At 40.9% G+C, this 16,890-nt stretch overlaps 1 protein-coding gene across 4 annotated transcripts in view; it reads right to left on the bottom strand.

Moving 5' to 3' along the window:
* The window catches only part of LOC118419845 (POU domain, class 4, transcription factor 3-like), a 44,459-nt gene that overhangs the window by 21,130 nt on the left and 6,439 nt on the right, over positions 1-16,890 (bottom strand). The window contains exon 1 of one of the 4 annotated variants that reach the window (XM_035826492.1): positions 51-144. The exons of 2 other annotated variants lie outside the window; for them this stretch is intronic. In XM_035826492.1, the coding sequence (XP_035682385.1) occupies positions 51-53 (3 nt within the window). In that variant the 5' untranslated portion in view covers positions 54-144. Of the gene's footprint in view, positions 1-50; positions 145-16,890 lie in introns of those variants that run through there. One more of the 4 variants, XM_035826495.1, reaches the window with a different exon arrangement.

The raw sequence follows: 16,890 nt of genomic DNA, 5'->3' as shown, positions 1-16,890 counted from the left end.
TTAGCGACCGAGAAAAAAGCGCCGCAAAAAGCGGACTAAAATCCACCTACCATGATGAGAGAGAGAGAGAGAGAGGGTGTCGGGGTCTTCCCTACTCGACGGTCGATCGTTGCTTCATTTGCAACTTTTCAAGCCTTCTGTAATATACCCCGGCGGCCAGAGCCTCATTAATTATTCATGAGCCCACGGAAGACCCCTCCCCTTTCTTGCCACCACTCTACTCCCAATGAATTGCACCAATTATCCTCCCTCAACACAAATTTCTCGACCTGATTAAAGATCTCCAATCCCCAAAAGACCAAGCATGTAAAAATCGACGGGTGAAAAACTTTCCAATATTCCCTTGCAAAATGAAATAAAAAAAAGGGGCAAGGAAAGCAATAAAGTCGCGTTAATATCTTAATAGCTGGCTGATCTGTGGCCCCTGTTACGGATATTTATTGGTTCTATTAATAAGTTGGATGCGGGGAGGGAAGCGGTAATGTCCGGGGAAAGGTAGCGGGCACGCAGGGCGGTTTGGCGCGGAGTGAATGGTTCCTAGTACGGCACTGGGGTACCAACGGGGATAGCCTCGCGTACAGGCCTATTGTCAGGCTTCAGGGCGGTTTGGTCCGGAGTGAATGGTTCCTAGTGCGGCACTGGTGTACCAACGGAGTTAGCCTCGCATACAGGCCTATCGTCGGGCATTAATGGCTTATCGTACGTACAATAGGAGTAGTCTTGCCCATAGGCCTATTGTCAGGATATAGGACAACTTCTCATACATACATTGGAATAGGAATAGCCTCGCTTACAGGCCTACCGTCGGGCGTTAAATGGCTTGTCATTTACGAACATTGTAATAGGAATAGCCTCGCACACAGGTCTATTGTCAGGATACTAGTATACAGTAACTTCTCATACGTACGTACATTGTAATAGGGATAGTCTCGCACACAGGCCTGTTTTAAGGCTAGCTTATCATATGCGAACACTGAATAGGATAGCCTCGCAAACAGGCCATGTGAGTTTCTGCAAGTCACTGGGATAACAGCGGTGATAGCCTCGCACACAGGCCTATCATCAGGATTCACAGAGCTACAGTGTAATAGGGATAGCCTCGCAAACAGACCTGTCGCCCGGCGTCTGATCGGCTTTTAATAAATCTACTATGTATGGCCCCAGACGTAACAATGGGCTGGCTATGGAATAGCCTCGCACACGGACGTTTAGGGTTGTCAAAGGGCGGCTTGTAATAGAATGAATATTCCCTACATGTCCACATGTCCTGGGGTGACACCGGGGGTAGCCTCGCACACAGCCTGTAGTTAGTGTATAATGGGGCATGTAATGTGTATATTGGAATAAGAATAGCCACGCAGAAGGCATATCGCCAGGCAATGTCGGCTGTCATACGTACATTCGAATTCGAATAAAAATAGCCTCGCGCCCAGTCATACCGTCAAGATACAAGATACACTTGTCATAAAGCGCATTGGGGTCGATTGTTTTGAAATTTACCTTAAGACAGACAATGACAATCTTGCACTGTACTCAAGTTAGTAACTTCTTCTAACAGTGCCACATACAAAGGACACCAACAAGAGGTAGATTAAGAACCATAGATTTGATAAAATTAAAAAAGAAAACTTCAGAACTTGGATGTAGGATTTTATATAGCTAACGTCAAGACTTTAACAAAACCTTTATCATATTTTCTCTGACTCCAAAAATTATTAGAATATGCAGTATACTAGTATACAATATGATTCTTACATACTTAACTCTATACGAATATCTAGGTCAAAAATTATGTGCACAGCTTGAATTCTGAACGCACAAAATAAAGTTCACTTGCACCCAGTATTTCAAGCCTTAAGTACGTAGGTTTGACGTGACCTCTTAAGAGCGAGGCTTAACGTGATTTTAGTTGCCCCAACACTTAATTAACTCCTGACGTTTTGACGCACGTTTTTGTTGTTCGTGAAAGCGTCGTCATCTGTTGCGTTCCCACCGTTTTTCACTCAAGTCGTGGCTTTTCTTTTATTGTAGCGAATTTGCTTTACACAGAGCTGAGTACTTAGAACACAAAGTCGACTCGCCCCTCCCCTCACCCCATTAACATCCAACCACTCCCAGCTCACAGCAGTTCTGTACACCAATCTGCTTCTCTGTGCAACTCTATTGCAAACTGATAGTGCTAGCCAGCGGTGTGAGGTCTAACCCGCCGGCTTCCACCTGTTTTGTTGATCCGGCCTTTGTATGAAATGTTTTCTTTTGTCGCGTGCGCGAGTACGGGGAGATTACAAGAGGACCCATTGAGATGTCTACAAATCCCACGATTAGTGTTAGAGGTCAATAGGGCACGTGGCCGGGCATTCTTTCCTAGTTCGAATCTTTCTTGTGCACTCACAGAGCTTTTTCTACCTTCCTCTTCAACTGAATGCAACATTTTGCATCTGGGTATTACACGGAGACTGTAGTTTCTATAGGCGAGTCCAAGACAAGTATAGGCCTCGCCTGGAGTGTCAATAATCTGTCGTTATTGTTAGCTTTTTGCTTTGTGTTTTTTTGTACCCCGCCCATCGTTTTTAGATAAGTATTTGTTCACTTGTTCTCTATTTATTCAAGTAATGAAAGTTGGTTGAAGACAGAAAGAGTGCAAACTGTATGTTGTCGAGACTTAGTTCATTGTACTGTTATCATCAGGAATTTAGAATAGGACAACAGTACTACAAGCACGGAACTCTTATTTTATGAAGTTTATGTTATAAAAGGGGTTAGTTGAATACAAGAAATTTCTTTTTAAAACAATAAATATTAGTAATATTCTTGAATGTAATATACTTAATAATAGGTCTACTACTACCCCTGAGATGGCGATTAAAAAATGCAGCTGGCAAATTGTCACGAATGGCACAATCTAGTAGTCAACAGGTCGTCTCTTTGTGATGAATCTTAATCATTTTGCATTGGTTTTTAATTCACTAGAGATACTGAGATTTCCAAAAATAAAGCTATTCAGTACTGTATCTAATGTGGGGCCGAAACTGAGGGTGTGACATTGTGTTTGTATATTTCACGTATTAACGATAGTTCACCGCGGAGTATACTAATTTCTTTTGAAAGACAAATGATGATGATGTTCGTCCATCGGGAGTCAAATACGTAATTTGAAACCGCCCTACTTGGAAAGAATTTAGTTTTTTGCCTTATTAGGCCGAAAAGAGTGGGAATTTCAAAACCAGGTGGTCTACATTTGGGCGAATGAATCAACTTATAAATGGTGTTCTTATTGAACGCCTCTACAGTACCAGAGCAAACTGCTAGGGGGTCCAAACTTGCAGCGCTTGGTCTGCAAAAGCTATCTGCCACCAAAAGATCAAAATCATCGCATATTCAGGACAAAAGATTTAAAAAAAAAACGGAATTAAAAAAAAAAAAAAGAGTTTCTGCTGCAGTACCAAGGATGACCGACAGGGTCCCAAAACTGACCTTTCTTGACCTTCGTCTTCACAACACCTACCCTTATTCCAAATATCATCTGGGTGGTCTATACGCATCTCATACGGATTTCAATAAAAGCAAAAGTGTGAAAGAGCCCCTTTTCAACAACCATAGCTTTTTCCCCTGTACAGTCCACACCCTACACTCTATAGTATTGCTTCACTAGACAGGTCCTTTGTACGGTAATCTCCTATCAGGAACTGTTTGTTCGGGCGATCCTCTCTATTTTGACAGCTTGTTATTGTCATGTCCTCACGTGAGGGGATCATCACGATACGCACCATGGGAGGTCAGAGGGCGATAGTCTCGCTCGCAGACTTCCCAGAGGCTATTTGTTTTATCGCGTTTACGTGCGCGTCGGGCTTTTATTTTGGTTGCAATATTCCTCTTTTTGTTTTACTGTATATCAATTACTAGTCAGATGAACTGAAACGCCCCCTGCTGTTCCCATGAAAGCTGACAGAGGGCCCAAACTTACGATACATCTTAAAGTATGAGAGCTATCTACCGATCGAAAAGTGTAGACACACACACACACACACACACACACACACACACACATACTCACACAAGATGATAAAGTTGTTCAAAGTACACTTACTGACCTTAGAATATGACACCTTCTAAATCTACGAAGTCTCCAGCTACTAAGTACAGATTCAACTTTTTCGCTTCCAAGACACTAAATGTAAGAGCAGATGGACCTTAAAACATGGTTTTTTTTTATTTCATTACATAAGGGATGTAATTTGTTCTACATGTACTTAGATATTGAAAGCTTTGGAACCTATCTTGTACACAAGCGAAGAGAGTAGTTTTCTAGTTGTTTTTATGGTGTCCAGTCAACAATAAAATGACACCCGTATTTTGAAAGCACACCCATCATTGTCTAGTCCGATTTTTTTCACAACCTTTGAATTTTAAATTTATAGCACACTGCTATTGTTCGTCTTGATAGCAATATAAAAAACATAATAAAAACTTCATCAGAAAACGCCCTCGTACCAATTATCTTAATGAGAATATTAATATAATAACTCTCTCTTTTTTTCTGATGGCAATAAGTCAACATGTCAAACTGTCAGTAACATTCTTGTAGCTACTACATGGCTGGTTTTATTTCCCGACTACACTCATAGAGTTGGCTTTATACCCCCGTATATATCGGTCGGACGATGAGTCTGCGAGCTCTAAATTACGAGGAGGCATGACCCTGATGCCGACGAAGAAATGGCAGAGTTCCCCCTTCCCGTCAGGGTCATGCCTCCTTGTAATTTCGAGCTCGCAGACTCGTCGTCCGATCGATTTTCGCTACATGTGACGGGGGTATAAGTAGTCACACGTAAGGCATCTTGTATGCGGTCGTATTCGTATTCGTCGTGCGAACGTCGTACGATCGGAAACTGAAGGCACTCTTTGTATACTAGTAGTCGTCTTATTGGGGGAAAGGCTCGAATCCTTGTCGTTGCAACAAGTTACTAGTAGGTTCTTCGAGATTGTATATAGGGTGGCACCCATCTTCCCCTTTGTAGCCCTGGGCTGCACACAACTATAACAATATGGCTAGTCCATTGGTAGTCTTGTGTGTTTAATTATCATACTATTCCCCGAAATGCTGAGTGCTAATACCCCTGTCACATTTCAAGAAAATCGATCGGACGACGAGTCTGCGACAATCGCCCGAGCCTCGCTTATAATAATAACTTGATTGCACAGCAATTGTACAAGGTACAAAGTATGGCTTATATGTGACAGGGACGGTTTTCAGGTGAAAAATACGCGCAACCCTCTGTCGATCTTAAGTATGGCTGATCTTCCATCGATACGCCCGAAGATCGTGGATAATGTGACAGGGGTATAAGCAGACAAAGAAGCATGCATGTACCATTTTTAAAAGTCTTTGGTATGGCTCAACCGTGGATTAAACTCTGGACCAACCGGTTGAAACACTTAACTATTTCACCTGTCTCATTTAGTAAATGTAAAGATGAAAAGTATGGCAAACATCATCAAATTTCCGGGGTTCATTGTCACTAGGTCTCCTGTGTATTGATTAATGGCTCTTGTGTGCCTATTAGTCATTGTGCTTTTATCATTTTGCGTTTAATCGTTGATTGACTCGCAAATGTGTACGTAAGTTGTAGACACACCCAAAAAGTAGACTATCATGTAGTCTTTGCATATATTCACATATTAGTTTTTAGTTCACTGTGAAATTTTTTAACTTAGGATATCCGAAAAGACAAAACTAAAAGCTAAGGTCATGTTGATTCGATCATATTGATCACATCATTTGGAACCCCAAAAGAACTGATGCGAGTGTGCGATAAAAGAGATAGATTTAATGAATAATATTTAGCCTGATCTATATACACACTTTTTCAAATCAAATGGGGCTAAGATCATCGTTCCGTACTTGGCGAACAAAAAATAAAGTGACAAGGCGTGGTCTGTTCAAAAGAGGGAGGCTAATTTAATATCATAAGTGACAAAATTATGGTGATGAAATAATTTCATTACCGTTGTTAATGGCCACACAGCTCTCTTAACGTATGATTATAACCCATCATAAAGGCAATGACAGCAAGCACACACTATAGACATATTACATATTCTTAATTAGCAATTAGAGGATTGTATAGGCATTCGTGGGTAAGAATGCCCGCTTCATTTATGTATGTATGAAATGCATTATTAATATGTAAATTGCTCGTAGATAGGCCTTTTTGTATTGCGTGTGTTGTGAAATTTGTACACACAATATTGTTGGAAAACAGGCTATTGTTTAGGGGATTAGTTTGGGTAACTGCTCACTGAGTCATTTTTAATAACCAACTGATAACATCAAAAGTCAACTACTGCCACATTTGATAATCAAGATTATATCGTTATTAAAGACATTGAAGTGTAGGGAAAATGCTTTAAGGGTCTTTGGGGATGACAATAGAGTAAGGCCTAGTATGAGTTTTCCGCTATTGTTTTTGCAATCCATGGCGTAAATTTTCCTATTTTGAAGCTGCTTTGTACGATTTAGAGTATGGCTGAAAACTTTTATGTTTTATTTTTGGTAATGGCCGAAAATTGATGTTAATTAAATTAACATGGCCTAACAAGAGGGGGATGTATAAATAACAATCATTTTACAAAATAAAGGTTACTCACTCTGGAAAAAGCGCGGCAAGAAAAAACACACATGGGCACTTCTAATTAAAATATGTATTGAATAAAACAAAAGGCACAATTTCTTTTCTAAAGACGTGGCAAAAATATTTCACAAGATCTATTTCGTAGCCTGTGGATATATTGAATTTTGTCGGGAATTTATCGCTAACTGCTGCAATATGTTTACAACTTGAAGCTAAGGGCACAACCCGCCGTACGTGCCAAAACGTGGGCAATCTTTTAGGATCCTTAAGCGGAAAGTACCACCTCCGTATGAACTTGTAGGGAATCCGACGGATTTTGGAGCACGCAGACACGCTGTATAACTTTACGTGCAGGCAAAACTTTGTGTGCCATCGGGCTGCGGATTCACCCCCCCGTACGTGCCAGTCGTTCCCAACGTTTTCAGAAATACGTGGCGGACGTGGCCTCCCCCCCCAAAAAAACGTACGGACAAATCGCACGTACGGCGGGTTTGCCCTTAGCTAAAGCGGGTGTCTCACTAGCTGGATTGCGCCTTATGGCGACTGTATGTGAAGGGCAAACGGAAACTGTCGCCAGCTAGTCGCCAATTGGTCGCAGAAAATTTTTACGGTGATCCAACCGTTGTACAGCCCAGTGTCAAACCGAAAAAAGACTTCTTCGGCCGCAAACTTTTACCGAAGCCAAAGAAATGTCAATATTAAACACATACGGATTCGATATACGCACAGATGTGTCAGCCGTCGAAAAGGCCCCGTTTGTACTTGTGCGTACATTCAAGTATGAGTTGCGTATGAGTTGCGTATTGACATTATTTTGATTTAGGTAGATTTTGTGACAGAGGAAGTAGTTTTCAGTTCGATAACCAGGCTACACATTGGATGGCCAAATAAGAAACAACATCTTTCCCACAAACTCACAAACTTTAGCTATAAGATAAAAGATGCCAAATACGCATGCTCGTATGGACTTGAATATACGCACTAGTGTTAACTTAGGTCACATCGTGAGCGCGGCGCCATCGCCGTCTAGTGGAAAATAGGGGTAGGTTAAATCAGTTTGCCTAAACTCATCAGCAATACGAACTGTCTGTATCACTAAAGGTGGTATCTCACTGGACTGCGGTACGCTGAATTTGTGTTACCCTTTTGCATGATTTTCATGCAAACGTGCAAGTATGAATAGAAGTTACAACAAAAAACACAAATCGTCAGAAGATTAATTTATTGAGCACTCTGACTTTGTCGAATCAAGAAGGCACAACCGCACGCCCCTGGAGCAAAGAATTGGTCAGTTCTATAACTTGAATAAGATTGAAATGAGTCCTAATTTATCTTATACTGTAGTTTATATAGTAACGAGAGATATTCTTTTTAGTCATATTATAGCAAAGTTATAATTACGTAACTTTAAATCTTTGTGTTGAAAATGTATTCTTCTTATTCGTTTGATCATACTTCATTATGCAAACATATCTCAAGCTACATTCTCAACATCACTAAAGCTAAGGGCACAACCCGCCGTACGTGCAAATACGTACTATCTACGTGCCCAAAACTCTTTTTAGGGATCATAAAGTGTTAATTACCGCCTCCGTACGAACTCGTAGGGAATCCGGCGGAATTTTGAGCACGCAGACACGGCGTAGAACTTTACGTGCAGGCAAAACTTTGTGTGTCGTGCGTTGACGAACTCCCTCCCTGCTCTTGCCAGTAGTTCCCGACGTTTTCAGAAATAAATGGCGAACATGGACCCCCCACCCCCAAAAAGAAACGTACGGACAAATTGCACGTACGGCGGGTTGTGCCCTTAGCTTAAGAGGCGAACCTATGTATAAGAGTAGTTTTAGAACCCATGTTTTAGATAAGTATTAGAACTCCTCTCAATATAAACATATGTATTCAAATGCGACTCTTGTATCTATATACCTGTATGATAGGGCATGAATGTACAATAAAGGCTATCATTGAATAAAAAGGTCCATTCCGTAAGCTTGCAACTTGAGCCACTCTCCGCCGTTCCACCCCGCCGGGGTCCCGGTCCCCGCACGCGCCGCTCATTTCCCTGCTAACAAGGTTCTCCCCGCTCGGACAGTTTCTCCATCTGTATTAATCAGCACCCATTGTGAAACTAATCTCCTGTTTGTTTTGTCCGCCACGCGTCGTCCATAGGACCTGTCAATCAAACTGCACGTTTGAAACTGACCGTGAAACTCGGGTTGATTGTGACAGATGAACACAGGGTGGGTGCCGTGTCGTAAACATGGCAGCCAATTCGGAGCGTCCATTCGAGAAGAAGATTGCAGACGTAATTAAAACTTTTGTATATAATTGACGATGCTTCCCTTCGACAGAAGTTTATACTTCTGAGCGTGTTTGTGTGTGTGTGTGTGTGTGTGTGTGTGTGTGTGTGTGTGTGTGTGTGTGTGTGTGTGTTAACAACATAACTCAACACGCCTTGGATGGATCCTGATGATATTTGCTGGGTGGTTAGGAGTTAGAAAAATGAAGATTAAGTACGATAATGGGCCGCATAAAGGCTTGCAGTGGAACGTCCATTTTTAAAATTTTGTTCTGGACTGTTTTCAAAAGAACGATTTTGGTGAGTCGCTCTACAGGATCCGAATAACGTGCCATGTTTAATGTTAAGTCATGGTCGGAAATAAACTTGGCTAGCTGGTGGCAGGAATCAAGAATTGAAAGTATGATTTGTGATATCAAATGTTAAATAACATAAGAAGGGCGTATATTTCGTATGAACGTCTTTGTTCATTGAATATTACTTGTGATGATTTTTAAATTGGATCAAGAATTTGCAACTATTGTATGCCAAAACGGCGGAAAACTCTCTGCAAAGAGGCTAGGCAGTACGGAAGAAGAAGAACTTTATTTCTGAAGAGGCCTTCAAAACCCCATCGTAATTTAAAAACATTTACTGATGATGTCTTCCACTGCTTCCCAAAAGATGTCGACCCCCAAAAAAACTTAAATGGTAGTTTGTAGCTACCGTGGCCGATAGCAAGTAGCAGCTACAATTAGAATTGAGATACATTTTATCAGTAAACTCCTTGTGACCAAAGGAAACAGATTATTTCAAACATTTGTCACAACTTCTCGGATATTTTACCATTTAGGAGATATAAAAAAGACAACGTTTCTACAAAAACCAAAACCTCACCCATTTTGCAGATCGAATGTGTGACAGTCCATCAACCACTGCCTGCAAAGAAGAAGTCACCCCGTAATAGTAAACGTGGTTGATTAGACATTAGTATTTTGTATTTTAAGAATGTACATGCATGATTTAGCAAATAAACAGTTAAGAATATTATCAATCCTGACCCCCATGGCACTGTAATTATTTCGACGTTAGTGTCATCTTCGTTCTTGTTGTCATTGTAAGCTGTCAATCAAATAATATGCGCGGATCTGAACCATGAAATACGGCAGAAGCGTACATTGATGAAGTACTGTTTAAAGCTTGCAAAATTCATAAAACGTGTCATTTTGGTCTGATGTATCGTCCTGGGCACCTGTCAATCAAGTACCGGTAGCCATAGCAACTTTCCAAGCAGATGTTAGGTTCCGGTCTGTTTTTTTCTTCATAGTTTTTGGCGTTTTGTCGGGCTTTCTGCTTTGTCAGTTTCCTTTTTTTGCCCACTAGCCTATAAGGTATTGATGCTTCGACGCCGGCAGATGTTTAAATGAGACACAAAACATAAAGAAAACATAAAGAAATAGATAGCCTAATAAAAATGCCTAAGATTTTTAAAACGAAACAAACCTAACCTCTGCTTGGAGAGTAAGCTTTAGCCTTTGTCTTGATGGTCAAGAATTAAATAGAGAACATAAATAGAAGGGGGAGAGATCTGTAACTGTGACCGACCTCCTTGCTGTGACTAGTAACGTTGTGTTGTCTGTCAATCAACGTCAATCAATTACACTTTCCCCTGGACGGCGATCGCGCTGCGCTCTCACTGTGACCTAACATGGACGTGTGTATCCGTCGACTTTATACTGGGTAGGTAAATCCTACCAAATGTAAAAGTGTGGCTTAATGTGGTATCTCTCTGCACTTGGGGCACCGGTGCGGTACTGTTGTTATTTTTGTTGTAATTGTCATTGTTATTTTTGCCGAGTTTTTTCTTAAATTGAAATGTTTCGTAATACGTAAAAGTATGACTTAGAAGACATCAAAATAGACAAAACGTAAGAAAATTCATTCTTTATCCCTGAAATTCTTTAAGCAATCTTTCGAATCCCGCAGTGCCGCACCGGTGCCCCAAGTGCAGTGAGACCTTAAAAGACGACAAAAACGGTTCCCTACTTTACGTACAACTGTGTCAAATTTCGCAGAAAGAGCGCGGCGAGAGCGCCGTCCTACTGGAAAAGGGGTATCAGCTTTAGTCCTTTTCCGCTAGGGCCAGCCACAAATTCAGTGAAGACCATAAAGGAAAGGCAGACAGGAAGACAGTTTACATTATTTTTTTTCCGATCGTGAAACTTTATGAACGCGCCTACTCGACGCCAGCGTTCAAAACGTCGCCCTATCCATCCATCCATCAGTTACCCTTCGCGGCACCGGAAAATTCCGAATCTGTCCCGTCCTGAACCGTGAAATGGCCAAAGGCAAGAACCTAGATGGAGCACTTCCCTCCCGCTACCAGAAACTCGCAGAGGTGTCAATCTGGTGGCCACCTAGCCGTTACCGCGAACGATTCGTGAAATTAGGAATGACTTATTCAAAAGGGGGGAGGGGGGCGCCAACGGATCGCATTTAATTTTACTTCCATATGAGACCAACCATACACGCGCTGAACAATAGTTGTTAATGGACGAATCGTGACACAAATTATACCAATTGATGTAATAATGATACTTACGATTTAATAATGAAAGGTACACAGAATGAATATACACTTGATTAAGCCGCATTGATGATAGACGCTTTGAAATTAAACGTGGACATTGAATCTATGCTGAACATCTGTTACGTACATGTATGCTGGCATATGACATAACTACCACTTTAGTATAGGGGTTATTTCATTGGACTGAGGTGCGTTTGGTACATGGTAGAGTTGAATTGTATATGGTTTGTGTCTGTTCGTTTTGTGTCATTTCTGTTACTATAAGTCATTTAAGTTTATACGTATAATACATTCGCCAAGAAGGTAATGCGAGAGAGAGAGAGAGAGAAAGAGAGAGAGAGAGAGAGAGAAAGAGAGAGAGAGAGAGAGAAAGAGAGAGAGAGGGGGGGAGGAGGGAGAAAGAAAGACAGAGAGAGGAAGAGAAGGAAAAAGAGAAAGAAAATTGTGTGTGTGTGTGTGTGTGTGATTGTATGATTATGTGTGAGTGTGATTGTGTGCTTATGTGTGTGTAGGGAAAAGAACGCATCTGTGTTTTATCGGGTTTCGATAACAATATACGGTCACGCATTTATGTCAGGCTATATCTCATAACTTTAAGCTGACCTCAGCGAATATTGTTTTATCAATACCACATGGATGTATTGACCTATATACTGTGAAAATATTACATAGCTTTTCCTACCTAATATATCAGAACGCAATCTACGATTTTCTGCCAAATCATGGTGTAACATTAATGGTTACAAATTCAGTGAAGACCATATTATGTGTATGTTTATGTATAAACACTCATATCTTCATACACATTGAGCATATTGAAAATAAGAGAAACGATTGATTTTAACGTGGTATTTTGTTTGTGGATTAAGCTTAAGTTAAGCTTAGAAGGTCTTGACTAATCCAGAATAATCCTGCCCACTGGTTGTAATCTCGCTAACCAATCACCGACAATACACTAATCCCAACGCAGATTAGTCGATCGGGTTTATTTTGTTGGTGTACGTTTTGAAACCATTTCTGCTTTCTTTCTACTTTTTCTAACGATGCAGGTTTCTTTGTAGCTCTACGCATACTAGTAATTGTAAATGACGAAATCAGAGCTAGACTTGGGCTAGAGCATTCCATTGTCGAAGCCATATCCGGATACGAAGGCTAAGGTCGTTGGTACGTTGTACGTGATAGCGAGACCACCACATACTAAAGATCTATAAAGTCTACAGTTAGGAGTTTCAAAAACAAAGACACCCCATAGAGCGTTGGAAAGACACAGAAGCTATGGCTCGGGACCTCAAGAATAGGAACAGCCTATGAGATTGGCATGTAGAAAAGTTAGGCCCCTTGTACACAGAAGCTAAAAGATCTAGAACGGGCGCAACATCAGAAAGACTAGTAGAAACTAAGAAAGAGCCACGACACACAAACAAAATAACCCAAACCGATTTCCTATTTCACCAGTACACCACCGTGTATATGCACCGGTACAGGACCGGTATCACAGCGGGGAATATTTCACCAAGCACCGCGGGAGTTTTTAGCGAGACCAACCATGAAAAACCCGACTCTGTTACGTAGAAAACACGCAGAAATAAAGAAAACAGGGCTAAGTTTATGCGTGTAATGCGGTTCTAAGTTAGGCAGTGTCGTTTAGTAGACGGGTATTATAAACGTTGTAACACGTTACGTATATTGCAAATCGTCTTGTAGCGTGCGTAGTTCAGTGGTTAGTGCCCATATTTAGCAAAACTGATATTTTGTACAAAAGATTGTTCGACAGAGAATTGTTTGCTACAAAGTAAAAACGTAAGTTTGCAAGTATGAGTTAACAAAGGAATGCGCTGCGATAACTATAGTGTGACATAGCATCTGTCCTTGGTGCTGAAAGCCATCACAAATAACACGGGGACGGTAAACGTTGCATGATTTGGGGGCTATATAGTACAACAATTAACAACAGTTAACAAAGGAATGCGCTGCGATAACTACTAGTATAGTGTGACATAGCATCTGTCCTTGATGCTGAATACCATCACAAATATTGTTAGTACCTGATAAACAAAGCCATGGAACATATATTCTTTGATGGAATCAAACTAGGGGACAGCTAGTCTTGTAACGCATGAGATACGTGTTGGTATTTGGCAAACTAGCCGATCTAGCATGAAATGATATGCCTATTTAAAGGTAAAGATAGCCCAATAGCCTATGTATTGGGAAGGCGGAGCCCAACCGTCTTAACTTAACTTTACTCCTACTGCCTTTTACCTCCCGAACCTAAGTCTAGTACTGATTTCTACACCTTATAGAAAGAAAAGTCGTGGGACATGCATGCACAAGATAGTAGTATTACAAGAACCCAGGACATCTTGGTTCTGGGCTTAGCACCCTACAATCAAGCCACACGGCTCCACGACATTCATGCATAATAACGAAAACTATAGACAGACAGAAGGAACGAAGGAAAGCAGTTTTGTTGTACAAAAAGTATAGAGACTTTCGTATGCTTACTTCAAACTACAAAACTCCACAAACAATATACGTGAATTTACAATATCCTGTGGATCTAAGATTTAACTATCATTTATCTTTCACGTCTGGCGGGTTCTTCAACGTACTTGAAGTGTGGCTCTCCTTCAATACGGGACCTCCATTTAACGCCCTATCCAAGGGACGGTCCCAACCGAAGCAAGGTACTCAGAAAATTATCGAAAGTTGTGTAAAAATTCTTTTCCAAAGGGCACAAGATTGGTAGTTCAAACCCAGAACCTCTGACTTCCGGGCCATACACGCCACACATACAACCCCGCAAATGCCAAGCCCCAAAATTCCTCTACAAAATCGCACCAAGACGATAAAGCAGCGCATGTATCGCGCGTATAAAACATTTACAAGAAGATTCCGTGCCGGACTCGCACATCTCTCTTCGTCAATGGTCAGAATCCTCCGTCCAAACAACCCCCTATCCGGGATAAGTCACTCTCTTACTTCCCAATCTAGTCCGTGTAGTCCCCATTGGGGCCGGGTTTTGTTAACATTAACCCTGCGTCTTTGAAGACCTTAAGCACTGTGGGGAGTTAATTAAGTCTGTGTGTGATGAGTCCTCGTTCTTATTAAATAGTTATGAGGTAGCTTTGCGTGCCCGTGTCGAGGAGAGCCGAGCGGAATGAGGGAGGAATTACGGCCGGGAATAGGCCACGCTTCCCCGCCGGATCCCTTCTCACGTTCCGGTCGAAAATTACCTTAGCCGGATACTTCAACTGCTATCGATCTTTTTAAAGTTTGATGGAGAAGAAGGGAGCGTGTGTCTTAAGCTTACAGCTGGGTCTGTACGGAAAAGAAGGCTTGAATCGCGTACTGGTGCCTGGTAATAAACACTACGTCACGCTAGTTCACCTTTATCCGGGGGTAACCTATATCCGTTGTTTTCAACCACATGTATTCAGGAAGATCAAGTTCACGGACTGTGGTTCAAATACATTATCATCAAAATATTGCAATTTGAAACCACCGTTCGTAGACTTGGTACCACAAAATACAATGTTTAAAAGGCAATGGATATAGGTTACCCCGCGGATAAAAGTAAACTATCGTTGCAGGATTGCTGTTGTTTATATTTTCTTATCTCTTGAAACAAATTAAATTTACGTGCATTTTTAAGCAGGATGTCCCTGTAGCTCAAGTGGTAGCAGTCTCACAATTGAGCTCATTGTTTAGATAACATGAAGTTTGTAACTGCGAAACCTCGGTTCTAATTCTGGACGGGGCATCGTTGTTAGGGCCGCACTCGTATTTCGGAGGGAAGTAAAATGGTTTTCCATGTTCGAGGAGGTGCCTCTAGTACGTTAAAAGGTAAGGGCTAGCAACCCCTCCCTTTAAAAATATATCCTTCTACTGAAATAGCAGGAAAACTTACTGTCTATTGTGACAAAAACTAGACATTACAATGGTCCGAACTAACGTACGAACGGAAGTTTATAAAAAGAACGTTATAGATAAATTTTGGTCGTAATTTTTCGTCAAAAGTGTCTTCCTTCTTGCCAAGCATTCCACGTGGGTTATCAACACATAAGCATTGTACCATTTTATCCCCGGTACGTGCTATTATAATAATACCTATGGCATAACGACCAAAATTGTGAACCCAACTATATACTCTCCAAATTCTAATTCTTCCTTTGAATAATTGATTCCATATTCATTTATCATACTTAACCTATTCTTATTGTGATATGTATTTTCGATTAGGATATTTGGAGAAAAGATAACGAAACAGCGAAGACCAACTTGCTAATCAAATCACAAGAGCAAGTTTGGAACATGTTCGATACAAAAATGCAGGAAACTTACGTTGTATCTTTACTTACATGCACTAATGTCTTTTTTTTAATGATAGTGGAATTTTCAGTAGGTCAATTGCAACCTATTTGGCAGCTTCAAGCATTTTTCATATAGAATTATGTAATGTATTTTCTCCTTGACTGATTTTGTTTTGCAGTATGCAGAAGTGTAACCATGATAATGGTCAATTTCTATCATTTTCACAGCCACAAATAAGGAAAAGAAATAACTGTTAGATCAAATCAAACGTTGCGGCAAACGTGCGCTTTTTGTACAAGAGAATTAAACAGATAATGATTTGTTACTAAGATAAAATATAACTCGTCCGCTAGTATGAGTTATCATAGGAAAACGTATGGTATCTGTGGTTCGACACTGGCCCTATCCTTGGTACTGAAAGCTATCAGAACAAGCGTTAGTGGGTAGCATCTATTGTTGATTGTTTGTTGTCGCAATGCTAAGGCCCTCTTTCCACTAGACGGCGATCGCGCTGCGCTTTCACTGCGACCTAGATAGGGTATGTGTAACCTTCACTTTCACACTGGGTATATCATACAAAACGTAAAAGTGTGACTGAGAAGACAACAAAACACACAAAGTGTAAATTAGTTTCTTTTCTTTTCTATACAATTCGTTGAGCGACAGCGCCGTCCTTGTGGAAAGGGGATATAAGGGATGTCAAAAATGGTAAGGGTCTGTGTAATGTAAGATTACATTGTATACCCACTATTCACTAAACCACCTTATGGCGTAACACACCAGGTTTGTACTGAAGAGTACGAGCTGCATATCCAGACAGATTTATTTGATCCGTACACACCGAAAATGACCCCTCCTGAGGTCTACGAACTCTTGTTCTTTAATGTACTCAAGGTGCATCTTTTCACAAAAACGGAGGACCTCCATTTTTAAACATCCTACCCAAGAAACAAAACATATCAAAGATACAAGTAACTTGATTGAAATGTTGATAGGTTCATAAACGGGTCAGCAAAATGATTATAAGTACATGATATATAACACAAGTGGAGGCTATCATAAAGCAGTTTTGAGTC

Source organism: Branchiostoma floridae, chromosome 7 (assembly GCF_000003815.2).
Source record: "Branchiostoma floridae strain S238N-H82 chromosome 7, Bfl_VNyyK, whole genome shotgun sequence".
Lineage (NCBI taxonomy): Eukaryota > Metazoa > Chordata > Leptocardii > Amphioxiformes > Branchiostomatidae > Branchiostoma > Branchiostoma floridae.
The sequence above is the reverse complement of the archived record's forward strand: the minus strand, read 5'-3'. Positions and strand labels throughout refer to the sequence as shown.